The sequence below is a fragment of the Pristiophorus japonicus genome, chromosome 30, assembly GCF_044704955.1.
Source record: "Pristiophorus japonicus isolate sPriJap1 chromosome 30, sPriJap1.hap1, whole genome shotgun sequence".
NCBI lineage: Eukaryota > Metazoa > Chordata > Chondrichthyes > Pristiophoridae > Pristiophorus > Pristiophorus japonicus.
This window is the reverse complement of record NC_092006.1, coordinates 8,135,081-8,154,010: the sequence shown is the minus strand read 5'-3', so window position 1 is coordinate 8,154,010 and position 18,930 is coordinate 8,135,081. Positions and strand designations below refer to the sequence as shown.

The 18,930-nt window shown below is 59.3% G+C and overlaps 2 protein-coding genes across 2 annotated transcripts in view; one reads left to right on the top strand and one right to left on the bottom strand.

Moving 5' to 3' along the window:
* The window catches only part of LOC139240108 (ubiquitin carboxyl-terminal hydrolase MINDY-1-like), a 9,630-nt gene extending 4,402 nt beyond the window's left edge, over window positions 1–5,228 (top strand). The window contains exons 3-4 of the mRNA XM_070868483.1: window positions 438–581; window positions 3,857–5,228. Of these exons, the coding sequence (XP_070724584.1) occupies window positions 438–581; window positions 3,857–3,964 (252 nt within the window). The 3' untranslated portion in view covers window positions 3,965–5,228. The remainder of the gene's footprint in view (window positions 1–437; window positions 582–3,856) is intronic.
* A 6,677-nt stretch (window positions 5,229–11,905) lies between these two features.
* myo1eb (myosin IEb) overlaps window positions 11,906–18,930 on the bottom strand; it is an 86,523-nt gene continuing 79,498 nt past the window's right edge. The window contains exons 18-20 of the mRNA XM_070868482.1: window positions 18,132–18,336; window positions 14,568–14,743; window positions 11,906–12,313 (exon numbers count right to left, since the gene is read on the bottom strand). Coding sequence (XP_070724583.1) covers window positions 12,237–12,313; window positions 14,568–14,743; window positions 18,132–18,336 — 458 coding nt within the window. The 3' untranslated portion in view covers window positions 11,906–12,236. The remainder of the gene's footprint in view (window positions 12,314–14,567; window positions 14,744–18,131; window positions 18,337–18,930) is intronic.

Genomic DNA, 18,930 nt, shown 5'->3' with positions numbered 1-18,930 from the left:
TATTGGAAGAAGAGCAGGGGGAGTTCTCCCCGGTGTCCTGGGGCCAATATTTATCCCTCAACCAACATCACTAAAACAGATGATCCGGGTCATTATCACATCGCTGTGTGTGGGAGCTTGCTGTGCGCAAATTGAGCTGCCGCGTTTCCCACAATACAACAGCGACCACACTCCAAAAGTACTTCATTGGCTGTGAAGCGCTTTGGGACGTCCGGTGGTCGTGTCAGGCGCTACAGAAATGCAACTCTGTCTTTAAGACATTCCTTAAAACCGCCCCCTTTGGCCAAGCTGCTGCCGCTAACAACTCCCCGTGGCCTGGTGTGGGGGTCCCGTTGCGATGATTGGCCGCTGTGGCGCGCCGCGGGAGGTTATCGGCGCTACATCAGTGCGAGGGGTGTTGATTGGGCCGGTCTTGCGCTTTCCCCCCCCCCCCGCAGGATTACATGGTGGCTCTCTGCCTGCAGCAGCAACAACAGGGCCCGAGGGACATCAGTGACCTGGAGCTCGCCAAGCAACTACAGGAGGAGGAGGATTGCCGAGCCCTTCAGTACCTCCAGCAGCAGGATCACGAGGCCCAGCCGGTGAGACCCTCACATACACACACACACACACACACCGACACAGGCCAAGAGGCCTCACCGCTCCCTCCCAGCGTTTATACCCCACACCAACCTCCGATCACCCCCATTCCCGTATCCCCCTCCCTCTCATCCGTTTAACCCCGCTGCCCTTAAATCCGCCTCGGCTATTCTCGTCTCAGCCGCAACCTCTTCGGCCAAGCTTTTGGCCGCCTGTCCTAATTTCTCCTCAACTTTTCCATCCCGTAACGCCCCCGGTTTAAGCCCCCTCGCCGACGTATTTCATTGCCCGCGAGAGTTCTTTGCTGAAGGATTCACCGCAACACCGTTAAGAAGTAGTCGGCCGATTGGCGAACGGTTTAACGATCACGCTACACGGTGCCCGTTCGCCCACCGAGCTCACGACTGCATACCTCATCGCCCGAACCCAACTGGCCGGGGTTTTATTGAGCTGTGCTAACATCGCGTGACACAGAAAATAGGTGCAGGAGCGGGCCATTCGGCCCCTCGAGCCTGCACCGCCATTCGATAGGATCATGGCTGATCATGCAACTTCAGTACCCCATTCCTGCTTTCTCTCCACACCCCCCTTGATCCCTTTAGCCGTAAGGGCCGCATCTAACTCCCTTTCGAATATATCTAACGAACTGGCCTCGACAGCTCTCTGCGGTAGAGAATTCTCTGGGTGAAGAAGTTTCTCCTCATCTCGGTCCGAAATGGCTCACCCCTTATCCTTAGACTGTGAGACCCCTGGTTCTAGACTTCCCCCAACATCGGGAACATTCTTCCTGCATCCAACCTGTCCCGTCCCGTCGGAATTTTATATGTTTCTATGAGATCCCCTCTCATTCTTCTAAATTCCAGTGAATATCAGCCTAGTCGATCCAGTCTCTCCTCATCGGTCATTGGCTAACTGAACAGCTCTGCAAGTATTTTAAGTTGAAACATTAACACAAGTGCCCCCTGATTAAAGGGGCACTGATCTCATCGAGACATATAGGATTCTGACTGGGCTGGATGCGGGAGGAGTGTTCCCGATGTTGGGGAGGTCCAGGACCATGGGACACAGTCTTGGGATGGGGGGGGGGCGGGCCATTTGGGGCTGAGATGGGGAGAAACTTCTTCACTCAGGGTTGTTGGCCTGTTGGAATTCCCTGCCGCAGAAAGAGTTGTTGATGCCAGTTCATTGGATGTATTCGGGAGGGAGTTAGATGTGGGCCCCTGCGGTTGAGGGAATCGGGGGGTATGGAGAGGGGGCAGGAAGTGGGTACTGAGGGAATGATCTTATCGAATGGCGGTGCAGGCTCGAAGGGCCGAATGGCCCCTGCACCTATTTTCTATGTTTCTATGTTTTTCTATGAAACGCACAGACAAATTCAACTTTAGGTTCAACAGCTCTACAACTCTGTGAGTATACTCAGCCGGCCGTTTGGCCCCATCGCTCCGTGCTGGGGTATATGATCCACACGAGCCCCCTCTCAACCCTCTCCCTCTTTCCCCCCCCCCCCCCCCCCATCCTCATATCCCTCTATTCCCTTCTCCCTCATGTGTTTATCCAGCCTCCCCCTTAAATGCCTCGATACTATTCGCCTCAACCCCTCCCTGTGGCAGTGAGTTCCACATTCTCACCACTCTCTGGGTAAAGGAGTTTCTCCTGAATTCCCCCGTTTGGGTTTATCAGTGACTGTCTTATATCGATGGCCTCTAGTTATGTTCTTCCCCACAAGTGGAAACACTCTCTCTCTATCCGCTCGATCAAAACCTTTCCTCATTTTAACAACCTCTATTAGGATCACCCCCTCAGCCTTTTTCCAAGAGAAAAGAGACCCAGCCTGTTCATCCTTTCCTGATATGTATACCCTCGCATTTCTGGTATCATCCTTGTCAATCTTCCCTGCACCCTCTCCAGTGCCTCGATATCCTGTTTATAATACGGCGACCAGAATGGTACTCAGTGCTCCGAGTGTGGTCTCACCAAGGTTCGAAACAGGTCAAATTTACTGGAGTTCTTTGAGGATGTAACGAACAGGGTGGATAAAGGGGAACCAGTGGATGTGGTGTATTTGGACTTCCAGAAAGCATTTGACATAAAAGGTTACTGCACAAGATAAAAGTTCACGGGGTTGGGGGTAATATATTAGCATGGATAGAGGATTGGCTAACTAACAGAGAACAGAGAGTCGGGATAAATGGTTCATTCTCGGGTTGGCAACCAGTAACTAGTGGGGTGCCGCAGGGGTCAGTGCTGGGACCCCAACTATTTACAATCTATATTAACGACTTGGAAGAAGGGACCGAGTGTAACGTAGCCAAGTTTGCTGATGATACAAAGATGGGAGGAAAAGCAATGTGTGAGGAGGACACAAAAAATCTGCAAAAGGACATAGACAGGCTAAGTGAGTGGGCAAAAATTTGGCAGATGGAGTATAATGTTGGAAAGTGTAAGGTCATGCACTTTGGCAGAAAAAAAATATCAAAGAGCAAGTTATTATTTAAATGGAGAAAGATTGCAAAGTGCCGCAGTACAGCGGGACCTGGGGGGTCCTTGTACATGAAACACAAAAGGATAGTATGTAGGTACAGCAAGTGATCAGGAAGGCCAATGGAATCTTGGCCTTTATCGCAAAGGGGATGGAGTATAAAAGCAGGGAAGTCTTGCTACAGTTATACAGGGTATTGGTGAGGCCACACCTGGAGTACTGCGTGCAGTTTTGGTTTCCATATTTACGAAAGGATATACTTGCTTTGGAGGCAGTTCAGAGAAGGTTCACTCGGTTGATTCCGGGGATGAGGGGGTTGACTTATGAGGAAAGGTTGAGGAGGTTGGGCCTCTACTCATTGGAATTCAGAAGAATGAGAGGTGATCTTATCGAAACGTATCAGATTATGAGGGGGCTCGACAAGGTGGATGCAGAGAGGATGTTTCCACTGATGGGGGAGACTAGAACTAGGGGGCATGGTCTTAGAATAAGGGACCGCCCATTTAAAGCTGAGATGAGGAGGAATTTCTTCTCTGAGGGTTGTAAATCTGTGGAATTCTCTGCCTCAGAGAGCTGTGGAAGCCGGGACATTGAATAAATTTAAGACAGAGATAGACAGTTTCTTAACCGATAAGGGGGCGGGCAGGGAAGTGGAGCTGAGTCCATGATCGGATCAGCCATGATCGTATTAAATGGCGGAGCAGGCTCGAGGGGCCGAATGGCCGACTCCTGCTCCTATTTCTGACGTTAATAAACCTCGTCCGCTCTGTGTGTGTTTTTTTTTGTTGTTTTTCCCAGCAGGCACAGGCGGCTGGGCGGCAAGCAACGGGCGCGGGACGGCAGGTGGCGGGAGAGCGGCGGACGCCGCGGGAGGAGCGGAGCGGCAAGGACTGCGCCATCCTGTGAGCCGCCATCTTGCTTTCGGCGGGCGAGGGGGCGATGTCAGACGTCAACGCTCGTCTCCGCCCCCCCCTGTTTACAAGACGCTTTCGCGATACGGACTCTACGCAAACACTACAAACCCCTACCCCCCGCCCTGCCCGCAGAGTTTACCGCGGTATCCGTGAACGCCAGTCGCCGAATCGGTTATCGTGTTCCTGACGCTTTCGTCGCCTGACCCCGCCCCCCTCCGATTGGTCCGTCCGTTCTCCCGCCTCCCCCTATTGGCCTCCCGGCCCGCGGCCAATCGGGATGCCTTATCCGATTGGCCGCTTCTGAACCGGCCGCCATTTTCTTTTTTTTGTTGTTTGTTTTAAATAATAATAATAATAATTAGCGAACGCCGAGAGACGTTATTTTAATTTGTCCGACCCTTGGGATTCTTTTTTCCTCTCCCACTTTGCCCCTCGAGGATTTAATCGTCAGTTCCCGGGGGTGTCCGGAACATTCTCAGAGGCTCCGGGTAACGTTCCCAAGCGGCTCCCGAACATTCCCAAGAGACTCCGGAACATTCCGGGAGACGACGGGACAATCGCGGAGCTTCGGGAACATTCCGGGAGACTCCCAAGAGATTCTGGGACGATCTAGAAGATTCCCGGAGGCAACCTGGAAGACCCCCCCCGTCTTTCTCCCCCCCCCCCCCCCTCCCACTCCGAGAGATTCTGGGACGACCCGGAAGGTTCCTGGAGGCTCCGGGAAGCAATCCTGATCGGACGCCAACCCTGACAATCGCACTGCCACCCCCCCGTCCCCCGACGATTTAAGCTTCCAGATACGATAAAACGGTCGAGGTGAGAACGTTTTTTTTTGGAGGGGATCCCTGTGAAGGTCTCTCACGACCGCCCAGCACCCGGCTCCGTCGCCCCGTGGAATTTAGAGAGTCGGCGTGAAGCCGCAACGTTTCTCGATTCCCAAAATGGCTGCCTCCGCTCGAGCCACACTTCTGCCTCCCCAAAATGGCTGCCGGGCGTGTTTCAATTCTTTTAGCCGAGCGCCGAAGGAAAAGGCCGTTAAATTGCGAGTGGTTGTGGGGTGGAGGGGCGGTGAGGAAATGGAAAGTCGGCCCACCTTCCAAACCCGCTGGGTAGGCCTCGTTGCCTGGGTTACGGCCGTCTGTCTGAGCGGTGGTGAGGGGGGGTTCAAAGTTCACATCCTGAATTCGACCAGGCTCGGTGGATTGGGCCTTGACCGACTGCGGAATCTTCTGGATTGCAGACGCAGACCTCCCCGCCCCCCCCCCCCCCCCCCCCCCCCCCACACACACACACACACACACACACACAACCGGGGGGTGTTTGACCGAACGCCCTGAGGGGGAAGGGAAATCTCCCCTCTTCGCTGACCGCTCCGGCCTACACACGACTCCAAGCCTGCCCAATAGGCCCCAGGCTCGATCGGGCCTCTTCCTCCCCCCCGCCCCGGCTGCCAGCCCCTGTCTCTGAGAAGGAGGGCGGAAAATCAGCCAGAAGTGGGTGCATTTGCCCCCCTCTCCCCCCTCTATTCGCTGTCCCGGTCGGCTGAGGTTAGTTAAACGGCCCTGTTTGGCGAGTTGCTGAGTGAAAGGGGGCACTTCAAATCCCACCCCAGGACAGAAGGAATGTTAATTAAACACACGGGTACCACAAGAGGGAGGAACAGAAGGCCGTTCAGCCCCTCGAGCCTGTTACAACAGGAACAGGAGGAGGCCCATTCAGCCCCTCAGGCCTGTTACACAGGAACAGGAGGCCATTCAGCCCCTCGAGCCTGTTACACAGGAACAGGAGGCCATTCAGCCCCTCGAGCCCGTTACACAGGAACAGGAGGAGGCCGTTCAGCCCCTCGAGCCTGTTACACAGGAACAGGAGGAGGCCATTCAGCCCCTCAGGCCTGTTACACAGGAACAGGAGGAGGCCCATTCAGCCCCTCGAGTCTGTTACACAGGAACAGGAGGAGGCCATTCAGCCCCTCAGGCCTGTTACACAGGAACAGGGGGAGGCCCATTCAGCCCCTCGAGCCCGTTACACAGGAACAGGAGGAGGCCATTCAGCCCCTCAGGCCTGTTACACAGGAACAGGAGGAGGCCCATTCAGCCCCTCGAGCCTGTTACACAGGAACAGGAGGAGGCCATTCAGCCCCTCAGGCCTGTTACACAGGAACAGGAGGAGGCCCATTCAGCCCCTCGAGCCTGTTACACAGGAACAGGAGGAGGCCATTCAGCCCCTCAGGCCTGTTACACAGGAACAGGGGGAGGCCCATTCAGCCCCTCGAGCCCGTTACACAGGAACAGGAGGAGGCCCATTCAGCCCCTCGAGCCTGTTACACAGGAACAGGAGGAGGCCCATTCAGCCCCTCAGGCCTGTTACACAGGAACAGGAGGAGGCCCATTCAGCCCCTCAGGCCTGTTACACAGGAACAGGAGGAGACCCATTCAGCCCCTTGAGCCTGTCCCATCATTCAATCAGATCGCGGCTGATCTGGATCTTAACTCCATCCACCTGCCTTGGTTCCGTAACCCATAATACCCAACAAAAATCTGTCCATCTCAGTCTTGACCCCTGACCTCAGCTTTCTGGGGGAGAGAGTTCCAGATTCCCGCGGCCCTTTGTGTGAAGAACTGTTCCGTGACATCACCCCTGAACGGCCGGGCTCGAATTTTACGGTGAGGCCCCCCTTGTTCTGGGCTGCCCCCACCAGAGGAAACAGTTCCTCTCTCGATCCACCCGATCGAACCCTTTTAATTGTCTGAGACGCCGTAACAGCTAACGTTTGTTTCGAGGGAAGCCGAAAGAGAGAGTTAACCGGAGCGCGTCAACTCTCGCGCTCCCTCGCTCCCTCGCTCCCTCTCCCCGCACAGAGCTGGCCCGAGGGCCTGAGTGTCCCTCGAAGGCCCTGCCTGGAGTTTCCAATCCTAGGCGGGGTTGGCAGGAGACCCCAGGCCGGGTCGGGGCAGCCGTCAGTCGCTGTGCGCGGATCCCACAGAATGTCGCTCGCAGGGCCCGTCCGTCAGGAAGCTGTACCCCAGCTCAGATAATCTTTCCCCGCTCCGTCCGTGCAGAACCCCTTCCTCAGTCGCCCCCATCCCATCCCCAAACCCCTCTCCTCTCTCTCCCCCCAAACCCCTCTCCTCTCTCTCCCCCCAAACCCCTCTCCTCTCTCTCCCCCCAAACCCCTCTCCTCTCTCTCCCCCCAAACCCCTCTCCTCTCTCTCCCCCAAACCCCTCTCCTCTCTCCCCCCCAAACCCCTCTCCTCTCTCTCCCCCCAAACCCCTCTCCTCTCTCTCCCCCCAAACCCCTCTCCTCTCTCTCCCCCCAAACCCCTCTCCTCTCTCTCCCCCCAAACCCCTCTCCTCTCTCTCCCCCCAAACCCTCTCCTCTCTCTCCCCCCAAACCCCTCTCCTCTCTCTCCCCCCAAACCCCTCTCCTCTCTCTCCCCCCAAACCCCTCTCCTCTCTCTTCCCCCCAAACCCCTCTCCTCTCTCTCCCCCCAAACCCCTCTCCTCTCTCTCCCCCCAAACCCCTCTCCTCTCTCCCCCCCAAACCCCTCTCCTCTCTCTCCCCCCAAACCCCTCTCCTCTCTTCCTCTTCCCCCCAACCCCTCTCCTCTCTCTCCCCCCAAACCCCTCTCCTCTCTCTCCCCCCAAACCCCTCTCCTCTCTCTCCCCCCAAACCCCTCTCCTCTCTCGCCTCCCAAACCCCTCTCCTCTCTCTCCCCCCAAACCCCTCTCCTCTCTCTCCCCCCAAACCCCTCTCCTCTCTCTCCCCCCAAACCCTCTCCTCTCTCTCCCCCCAAACCCCTCTCCTCTCTCTCCCCCCAAACCCCTCTCCTCTCTCTCCCCCCCCCAAACCCCTCTCCTCTCTCTCCCCCCAAACCCCTCTCCTCTCTCTCCCCCCAAACCCCTCTCTCTCTCTCCCCCCAAACCCCTCTCCTCTCTCTCCCCCAAACCCCTCTCCTCTCTCTCCCCCCAAACCCCTCTCCTCTCTCTCCCCCCAAACCCCTCTCCTCTCTCTCCCCCAAACCCCTCTCCTCTCTCTCTCTCCCACCAAACCCCTCTCCCCCAAAACCCCTCTCTCTTCCCCAAACCCCTCTCCTCCCCCCCCCCAAACCCCTCTCTCTCTCTCCCCAAACCCCTCCTCTCTCTCTCTCTCTCTCCCCCCAATCCCCTCTCCTCCCAAACCCCTCTCCTCTCCTCCTCCCCCCCCCAAACCCCTCTCTCTCTCTCCCCAAACCCCTCCTCTCTCTCTCTCTCTATCCCCCCAAATCCCTCTCCCCTCTCTCTCTCCCCCAAACCCCTCTCCCCCAAACCCCTCTCCCCTCTCTCTCTCTCCCCCCAAACCCCTCTCCTCCCCCCCCCCAAACCCCTCTCTCTCTCTCCCCAAACCCCTCCTCTCTCTCTCTCTCTATCCCCCCAAATCCCTCTCCCCTCTCTCTCTCCCCCAAACCCCTCTCCCCCAAACCCCTCTCCCCTCTCTCTCTCTCCCCCCAAACCCCTCTCCCTCCCCCCCAAACTCCTCTCCTCTCTCTCTCCCCAAACTTCACTCTCCCCCTCCCCTCCCCCACACCCCTCCCTCAAACCTTTCCTCTCCCCCCAGAAGCTCCGTCCATCTCCCCCGGGACAGTCAGCGATGGCCCCGGGGTTGGGGGCCGGGAGACTGATGTCTCCAGCTGTGCGATTGTTACTTTATGTTTTGCTTCACCACTGACTGACTGGTGTTTGGGAAGAATGAAGTGTAAATATAATGTCTGCAGTAAAATACACACAACCTGTCTGTGTCTTCTTTCAGGGGCGGTGGGGGGGGGGGCGTTCCTTCAGCTCACAGGCACCATCGGCTCGGGGGGGTGGCAGGAGCAGTCCATTCAGCCCCTCGAGCCTGGTCCACCGTTCAGTTACAGCTCGCCATAACCCCACACACTCCGCGGTTACTCACACCAGGCCTCGCTACCCCTCCCCAGCCCATTGCCGTACTGCGCTGTCGGAGGGGCAGTACTGAGGGAGCGCCGCACTGTCGGGAGGGGCAGTACTGAGGGAGCGCCGCACTGTCGGGAGGGGCAGTACTGAGGGAGCGCCGTACTGTCGGAGGGGCAATACTGAGGGAGCGCCGCACTGTCAGGAGGGGCAGTACTGAGGGAGCGCCGTACTGTCGGAGGGGCAATACTGAGGGAGCGCCGCACTGTCGGAGGGGCAGTACTGAGGGAGAGCCGCACTGTCGGAGGGGCAGTACTGAGGGAGTGCCGCACTGTCGGAGGGGCAGTAGTGAGGGAGTGCCGCACTGTCAGAGGGGCAGTACTGAGGGAGCACCGCACTGTCGGAGGGGCGGTGTTGAGGGAGTGCCGCACTGTCGGAGGTGCCGTCTTTCGGATGAGACGTTAAACCGAGGCCCCGTCTGCCCTCTCGGGTGGATGTAAAAGATCCCGGGGCCACTATTGGAAGAAGAGCAGGGGGAGTTCTCCCCGGTGTCCTGGGGCCAATATTTATCCCTCAACCAACGGATGATCCGGGTCATTATCACATCGCTGTGTCTGGGAGCTTGCTGTGCGCAAATTGGTGTTTCCCACAATACACCAGTGACCACACTCCAAAAGCACTTCATTGGCTGTAAAGCGCTTTGGGATGTCCGGTGGTTGTGAAAGGCACTATATAAATGCAGGCGGTTGTTGTCGGAGGTGCACTTACCCCCCCTGGGCCACCAGAGGGAGGTCTCAGCCCGTGGTCTCGACCCTTGTCCAGTTTCTCCGGGTCAGTGGGGTGGTCTCGCTCGGACATTCAGGGCCCACGGGGGCCCCAGACTGCCGCCAGTGGTCTGTGCCCGAGTAGCGCCCATCCTGTCCAAGGCCCAGAGCTCCACCTGCGGTCCTGGGCTGACGACGTGGGAACATAAGAAATAGGAGCAGGAGTCGGCCATTCGGCCCCTCGAGCCTGCTCCGCCATTTAATACGATCATGGCTGATTCGATCATGGACTCAGCTCCACTTCCCCGCCCGCTCCCCATAACCCTTCACTCCCTTATCGCTCGAAAATCTGTCTATCTCCACCTTAAATATATTCAATGTCCCAGCCTCCACAGCTCTCTGAGGCAGAGAATTCCACAGATTCACAACCCTCTGAGAGAAGAAATTCCTCCTCATCTCAGTTTTAAATGGGCGGCCCCTTATTCTAAGACCGTGCCCCCTAGTTCTAGTCTCCCCCATCAGTGGAAACATCCTCTCTGCATCCACCTTGTCGAGCCCCCCTCATAATCTGATACGTTTCGATAAGATCACCTCTCATTCTTCTGAATTCCAATGAGTAGAAGCCCAACCTACTCAACCTTTCCTCATAAGTCAACCCCCTCATCCCCGGAATCAACCGAGTGAACCTTCTCTGAACTGCCCCAAAGCAAGTATATCCTTTCGTAAATATGGAAACCAAAACTGCACGCAGTACTCCAGGTGTGGCCTCACCAATACCCTGTATAACTGGAGCAAGACTTCCCTGCTTTTATACTCCATCCCCTTCGCAATAAAGGCCAACAGTAGGAGGCCATTCAGCCCTTCGGGCCTGTTCTGCCACTCAACGGCCGATCTGTATCCTAACTGCCCGCCCGCCTTTCCTACGAACAATGGCGGACAGGGAAAGGTGATCAGGTCCATAGAGCCGGTCGCACAAAATCAAGGTACCTCGTGCACCACATTATACACTCCCCACCCGACCGCAAACTAGGTCACCTCCTGGGAGAACCAAAAAAAGACAGATTAAAAATCCCAGGCCAATTTAGGGCGAATGGAATCTGATTAATTCCTGTCCGACCCACCTCGGCGATCGAAATTACTACACTCTGCCCATTAAATTCTCTGCTGTACCGCCCCTCCGACAGCGCAGTGCGGCGCTCCCTCAGTACTGCCCCTCCGACAGCGCAGTGCGGCGCTCCCTCAGTACTGCCCCTCCGACAGTACGGCGCTCCCTCAGTACCACCCCTCCGACAGCGCAGTACGGCGCTCCCTCAGTACCGCCCCTCCGACAGCGCAGTGCGGCGCTCCCTCAGTACTGCCCCTCCGACAGTACGGCGCTCCCTCAGTACCGCCCCTCCGACAGCGCAGTGCGGCGCTCCCTCAGTACTGCCCCTCCGACAGCGCAGTGCGGTGCTCCCTCAGTACCGCCCCTCCGACAGCGCAGTGCGGTGCTCCCTCAGTACCGCCCCTCCGACAGCGCAGTACGGCGCTCCCTCAGTACTGCCCCTCCGACAGTACGGTGCTCCCTCAGCACTGCCCCTCCGACAGCGCAGTACGGCGCTCCCTCAGTACTGCCCCTCCGACAGTACGGCGCTCCCTCAGTACCGCCCCTCCGACAGTGCAGTACGGCGTTCCCTCAGTACTGCCCCTCCGACAGCGCAGTGCGGCGCTCCCTCAGTACCGCCCCTCCGACAGCGCAGTGCGGTGCTCCCTCAGTACTGCCCCTCCGACAGCGCAGTGCGGTGCTCCCTCAGTACCGCCCCTCCGACAGCGCAGTGCGGTGCTCCCTCAGTACTGCCCCTCCGACAGCGCAGTGCGGCGCTCCCTCAGTACTGCCCCTCCGACAGTACGGCGCTCCCTCAGTACTGCCCCTCCGACAGCGCCGTACGGCGCTCCCTCAGTACCGCCCCTCCGACAGCGCAGTACGGCGCTCCCGAGTGTGTCAAAGTGTGAGTGAGACACTGGGTAAGAGTATGAGTGTGTGTGTGAGAGTTTTATCTCGGCGCGAGAGCGCGGGAGTGGTGCGATTGTGTGTGTCAGCCTGTGCGAGCGCGCGCGCGCGTGCGTGTGCGCGAGAGAGCGCGTGTCCGCGCGCGTTGGAGATTGTTCCCACACCTCCGCCAACGGAAGTACCCTGACTGACGGCCGAGCGAGATCGAAGCCCCCCCCAAACGAGAACAGGAATAAAAATGAATTATTTTATTTAAAAACACACACACACACACACACACACACAGCGTACAAGGAGCGGGCAGATGCTGGGCAAGCGGGCAGGGCGTGAAACATAGCGTGATGCCCACGGGGGTCGTGTCACCGGTCTCGGGGTCACCCCACACCGGCCCCCAAGTGTTGGTACGCTGGCGACCCTCGAGTGTGTGGGGAGGGGAGCCGAGGGAACGTTGAGTCACCCCCCCCCCCCCCCCCGAGGCCAGGCTCCGTTTGCCGGGGCACAGGTCCATGTTGTATTTCAGGTCCTCCTGCCCTCTCCCCGAGGGGAGGGTCCCAGGGAGCTTCTCCCCCCGATCGTGGTCTTCTCCCTCGTCGCCTCTGGATTCAGATCTTCTCCACGTAGTTTCCCGGGAGCAGTCCTTCCTTCCCGCGGATCTTGCCGACCCACCATCCCGACGGATCTGCACCATCGGAGAGAGAGGGGGGGTGGGGAGAGAAAGGGAGAGGCGTTTCAGCAAGGGTCAACCATCGTAGTTTAGAATTCTCCCAACCCACCACACTGCTCCCTCCTCAACCACACTGTTCGCACCGAGTCCCGCTCACCCATCACCCCCTGTGCTCGCTGCCCCGTGTCCTAACTCACACCGAGTCCCGCTCACCCATCACCCCCTGTGCTCGCTGCCCCCCGTGTCCTAACTCGCACCGAGTCCCGCTCACCCATCACCCCCTGTGCTCACTGCCCCCGTGTCCTAACTCGCACCGAGTCCCACTCACCCATCACCCCCTGTGCTCGCTGCCCCGTGTCCTAACTCGCACCGAGTCCCGCTCACCCATCACCCTCTGTGCTCACTGCCCCCGTGTCCTAACTCGCACCGAGTCCCGCTCACCCATCACCCCCTGTGCTCACTGCCCCGTGTCCTAACTCGCACCGAGTCCCGCTCACCCATCACCCCCTGTGCTCACTGCCCCGTGTCCTAACTCGCACCGAGTCCCGCTCACCCATCACCCCCTGTGCTCGCTGCCCCCGTGTCCTAACTCGCACCGAGTCCCGCTCACCCATCACCCCCTGTGCTCGCTGCCCCCGTGTCCTAACTCGCACCGAGTCCCGCTCATCCATCACCCCCTGTGCTCGCTGCCCCGTGTCCTAACTCGCACCGAGTCCCGCTCACCCATCACCCCCTGTGCTCGCTGCCCCGTGTCCTAACTCGCACCGAGTCCCGCTCACCCATCACCCCCTGTGCTCGCTGCCCCGTGTCCTAACTCGCACCGAGTCCCGCTCACCCATCACCCCCTGTGCTCGCTGCCCCGTGTCCTAACTCGCACCCAGTCCCGCTCACCCATCACCCCCTGTGCTCACTGCCCCATGTCCTAACTCGCACCCAGTCCCACTCACCCATCACCCCCTGTGCTCACTGCCCCGTGTCCTAACTCGCACCCAGTCCCGCTCACCCATCACCCCCTGTGCTCACTGCCCCGTGTCCTAACTCGCACCCAGTCCCGCTCACCCATCATCCCCTGTGCTCACTGCCCCATGTCCTAACTCGCACCCAGTCCCACTCACCCATCACCCCCTGTGCTCACTGCCCCGTGTCCTAACTCGCACCCAGTCCCAGTCACCCATCACCCCCTGTGCTCACTGCCCCGTGTCCTAACTCGCACCCAGTCCCGCTCACCCATCATCCCCTGTGCTCGCTGACCTACATTGGCTCCCAGTTAAGCAACGCCTCAATATCAAAGTTCTCATCCTTGTTTACAAATCCCTCCATGGCCCTCGCCCCCCTCCCTATCTCTGTAACCTCCTCCAGTCCCTACACCCCTCCCTATCTCTGTAACCTCCTCCAGCCCCTACAACCCTCCCTATCTCTGTAACCTCCTCCAGCCCCTACAACCCTCCCTATCTCTGTAACCTCCTCCAGCCCCTACACCCTCCCTATCTCTGTAACCTCCTCCAGCCCCTGCACCCCTCCCTATCTCGGTAACCTCCTCCAGCCCCACGACCCCCGAGATCTCTGCCCTCCTCTAATTCTGCCCTCCTGACCATCCCTGATTATAATCGCTCCACCATCGGTGGCCGTGCCTTCAGCTGCCTGAGCCCCAAGCTCTGGAACTCCCTCCCTAAACCTCTCCGCCTCTCTCTCCTCCTTCAAGATGCTCCTTAAAACCCACCTCTTTGACCCAGCTTTTGGTTGCCTGCCCCTAGTGTCTCCTTATTTGGCTCGGTGTGTAATGTTGTCTGATAATCGCTCGTGTGATACACCTTGGGGACGTTTCACTACGTTAAAGGCGCTATCTAAATGCAACCTCCCCACCCACCCCGCACGCCCCTTGCTGGGAGACCGTTCCACAGGCACCGGGCGCTGGCCCTTGGCCTACGGGCGGCCATTGCAGACAGCAGGCTATTTAACTGCGGGTGGCATCGCGGCCCAGCCTGATCCCGTCCCCCCCGAGGCGCAGTAGCCCCCAGTGGGAGTCAGTGGACAGTGAGCGGGTTTCCCCCCTCACCCAAGGGCTCACCTCGATGGCGCCGCGGGAATGGGATCTTCCTGTGCGTGGTCCCATCCTGGGGCACCTCGGTCACCGACGAGCTCAGCGGAGCCGGAGTTTGGGGGTGGGGGTGAGGGGCTGCAGTTATGGGCGCGGTTCAAGAAACGACCGCATACTTCCCCCCCCACCCCCCACGGCCCCCCCCCCGCCCTCCATCCCTCAAGCCCTCACCTTCCTTCACAATCTCGATCACGTCCTCCGCGTTGAAGCTCAGCTCGTCCGTGTCCTGGGCATCGTAGGCGTACAGCGCTCGACATCGCGCTTGCCGCGGTCGGGGCTTTGGCTGTGGCTTTGCTCGGCCTCCCCCCGGCACTGGCTTCACCTCCTTCGACATCCGCCGGTGCAAGCTACAGGCAACAGGAGCAGAACATGAGACCGCCCCTCCGACAGCGCAGTGCGGCACTCCCTCAGTACTGCCCCTCCGACAGCGCAGTGCGGCGCTCCCTCAGTACCGCCCCTCCGACAGCGCAGTGCGGCGCTCCCTCAGTACCGCCCCTCCGACAGCGCAGTGCGGCACTCCCTCAGTACTGCCCCTCCGACAGCGCAGTGCGGCACTCCCTCAGTACCGCCCCTCCGACAGCGCAGTACGGCGCTCCCTCAGTACCGCCCCTCCGACAGCGCAGTGCGGCGCTCACTCAGTACCGCCCCTCCGACAGTGCGGCACTCCCTCAGTACCGCCCCCCCGACAGTGCGGCGCTCCCTCAGTACCGCCCCTCCGACAGTGCGGCACTCCCTCAGTACCGCCCCTCCGACAGCGCAGTGCGGCGCTCCCTCAGTACTGCCCCTCCGACAGCGCAGTGCGGCGCTCCCTCAGTACCGCCCCTCCGACAGCGCAGTGCGGTGCTCCCTCAGTACCGCCCCTCCGACAGTGCGGCGCTCCCTCAGTACCGCCCCTCCGACAGCGCAGTGCGGCGCTCCCTCAGTACCGCCCCTCCGACAGCGCAGTGCGGCGCTCCCTCAGTACCGCCCCTCCGACAGCGCAGTACGGCGCTCCCTCAGTACTGCCCCTCCGACAGCGCAGTGCGGCGCTCCCTCAGTACTGCCCCTCCGACAGCGCAGTGCGGCGCTCCCTCAGTACCGCCCCTCCGACAGCGCAGTACGGCGCTCCCTCAGTACCGCCCCTCCGACAGTGCGGCGCTCCCTCAGTACCGCCCCTCCGACAGCGCAGTACGGCGCTCCCTCAGTACCGCCCCTCCGACAGTGCGGCGCTCCCTCAGTACCGCCCCTCCGACAGCGCAGTACGGCGCTCCCTCAGTACCGCCCCTCCGACAGCGCAGTGCGGCGCTCACTCAGTACCGCCCCTCCGACAGCGCAGTACGGCGCTCCCTCAGTACCGCCCCTCCGACAGTGCGGCGCTCCCTCAGTACCGCCCCTCCGACAGCGCAGTACGGCGCTCCCTCAGTACCGCCCCTCCGACAGTGCGGCGCTCCCTCAGTACTGCCCCTCCGACAGCGCAGTACGGCGCTCCCTCAGTACCGCCCCTCCGACAGCGCAGTGCGGCGCTCACTCAGTACCGCCCCTCCGACAGCGCTGTACGGCGTTCCCTCAGTACCGCCCCTCCGACAGTGCGGCGCTCCCTCAGTACCGCCCCTCCGACAGCGCAGTGCGGCGCTCCCTCAGTACCGCCCCTCCGACAGCGCAGTGCGGCGCTCCCTCAGTACTGCCCCTCCGACAGCGCAGTGCGGCGCTCCCTCAGCACCGCTCCTCCGACAGCGCAGTGCGGCGCTCCCTCAGCACTGCCCCTCCGACAGCGCAGTGCGGCGCTCCCTCAGTACTGCCCCTCTGACAGCGCAGTACGGCGCTCCCTCAGTACTGCCCCTCCGACAGCGCAGTACGGCGCTCCCTCAGTACCGCCCCTCCGACAGCGCAGTGCGGCGCTCCCTCAGTACCGCCCCTCCGACAGCGCAGTGCGGCGCTCCCTCAGTACCGGCACAAGGGGAGCCTCGGCCTGGATTATGTGCTCGAGCCTCTGGAGCGGGAGTTGAGCCCTCGAACGTCTGGACTTCGACTAAAGACATTTATTTCTCTGATCAGTCTTTTCACGAATTCGAATCCAATCCTCTGGTGCTGGTGAACGTGAAGTAATATTCTGGGCTCACCTCAGCCGCCCCATTTAATTGCCGGGCCATGTCCTTCTCACTAAGTTGTGTGGGAACCCATGCCTTCAGAGCCCACTCCCTTTGCAGTTTGGGGAGGCCTGCCTTGATGGGTCTTGCACACAGTGAGCTTTAGGGCGCAGCTGCGCGAGTTGTCAGCAGCCCCCGCGTGCACCTCAGCGAACAGGTCGGCCATTCTGCTCCTGCTATTCGACTGTGGGGGGCATCGCGGCCCAGCCCAATCCTGCCCTCGCCGAACACGGGCGCCTCTTCCCGGGCCGGGGTCAAGTGGGAAAGCGATCAGGGGTCGTAACTATCCCCTCCCCCACCCCACCCCCGACCTCCACCCCATCGCCCTCCATTCCCCCACCCTCCCTCCACCAATGTCTCCTTTCTTCCCCCCATCCCCCTCCCCCTCCCCACCGAGTTGGGGGGTAATATAATAGCATGGATAGAGGATTGGCTAACAAACAGAGAACAGAGAGTCGGGATAAATGGGTCATTCTCTGGTTGGCAATCAGTAACTAGTGGGGTGCCGCAGGGATCAGTGCTGGGACCCCAACTATTTACAATCTATATTAACGACTTGGAAGAAGGGACTGAGTGTAACGTAGCCAAGTTTGCTGACGATACAAAGATGGGAGGAAAAGCAATGTGTGAGGAGGACACACACAATCTGCAGAAGGACATAGACAGGCTAAGTGAGTGGGCAGAAATTTGGCAGATGGAGTATAATGTGGGAAAGTGTGAGGTCATGCACTTTGGCAGAAAAAAAATCAAAGAGCAAGTTATTATTTAAATGGAGAGAGATTGCAAAGCGCCGCAGTACAGCGGGACCTGAGGGTACTTGTGCATGAAACACAAAAAGATAGTATGCAGGTACAGCAAGTGATCAGGAAGGCCAATGGTATCTTGGCCTTTATTGCAAAGGGGATGGAGTATAAAAGCAGGGAAGTCTTGCTACAGCTATACAGGGTATTGGTGAGGCCACACCTGGAGTACTGCGTGCAGTTTTGGTCTCCATATTTACGAAAGGATATACTTGCTTTGGAGGCAGTTCAGAGAAGGTTCACTCGGTTGATTCCGGGGATGAGGGGGTTGACTTATGAGGAAAGGTTGAGCAGGTTGGGCCTCTACTCATTGGAATTCAGAAGAATGAGAGGTGATCTTATCGAAACGTATCAGATTATGAGGGGGGCTCGACAAGGTGGATGCAGAGAGGATGTTTCCACTGATGGGGGAGACTAGAACTAGGGGGCATGGTCTTAGAATAAGGGGCCGCCCATTTAAAGCTGAGATGAGGAGGAATTTCTTCTCTCAGAGGGTTGTAAATCTGTGGAATTCGCTGCCTCAGAGAGCTGTGGAAGCCGGGACATTGAATAAATTTAAGACAGAGAAAGACAGTTTCTTAACCGATAAGGGGATAAGGGAGCGGGCAGGGAAGTGGAGCTGAGTCCATGATCGGATCAGCCATGATCGTATTAAATGGCGGAGCAGGCTCGAGGGGCCGAATGGCCAACTCCTGCTCCTATTTCACCCCCCCGCCCCCACCTCGCCCGGGGGGGGGGGGGGGTAACAATCGCTGCCCCCCCCCCACCTCCCCCGGGGATTGGCGCCCGTCGGCTGACCTCCAACCTACCCGGCGACTCCCTGGTCGGGCACGTTCATGAAGTCCAGGTCCTGCTGGGCGGGCTGGGCCTTGGCCCTGGGGTAGGCCCCCTGTCGGGGCAAGGTGGGCTGCTCCATGCTGGTCTGCCGCCGCAGGGTGGTGCCCGGGCTGGGCCGCAGCTTTGGCCGCTCCCTGGACCCGGCCTCCTGCCTCCGGCCCGCTTTACGGTCCCCGCCTGCAGGGAGCGAGGGAAGGAAGCCGATGAGAAACGCAGGCCCGCCATTTATTTCCCGCGCCGCGAGTACTCGTCCCGGTTCTCCCATCGCAGCTTCGACAACAAGCCCCGGTTACATAGCGCCTCGAACTCAGTAAATCGGCCCACCGCGCTTCACAGGGGGATTGAGCGCTAGAAATTTGACACCGAGCCACATATTGGGGAGATAAGGAGATATTGGGGACAGGCTGCCAAAAGCTGCGTCAGAGAGGTCGGTTTTAAGGAGCGTCTTAAAGGAGGAGAGAGAGGCGGAGAGGTTTAGGGAGGGAGTTCCAGAGCTTGGGGCCCAGGCAGCTGAAGGCACGGCCACCGATGGTGGAGCGATTATAATCAGGGGATGTTCAACAGGGCAGAATTAGAGGAGCGCAGAGATCTCGGGGGGTTGTGGGGCTGGAGGGGGTTACAGAGATAGGGAGGGGTGTAGGGGCTGGAGGAGGTTACATAGATAGGGAGGGGGGGCAAGGGCCATGGAGGGATTTGAAAACAAGGATGAGAATTTTGAAATCGAGGCATTGCTTCACCGGGAGCCGATGTAGGTCAGCGAGCACAGGGTGA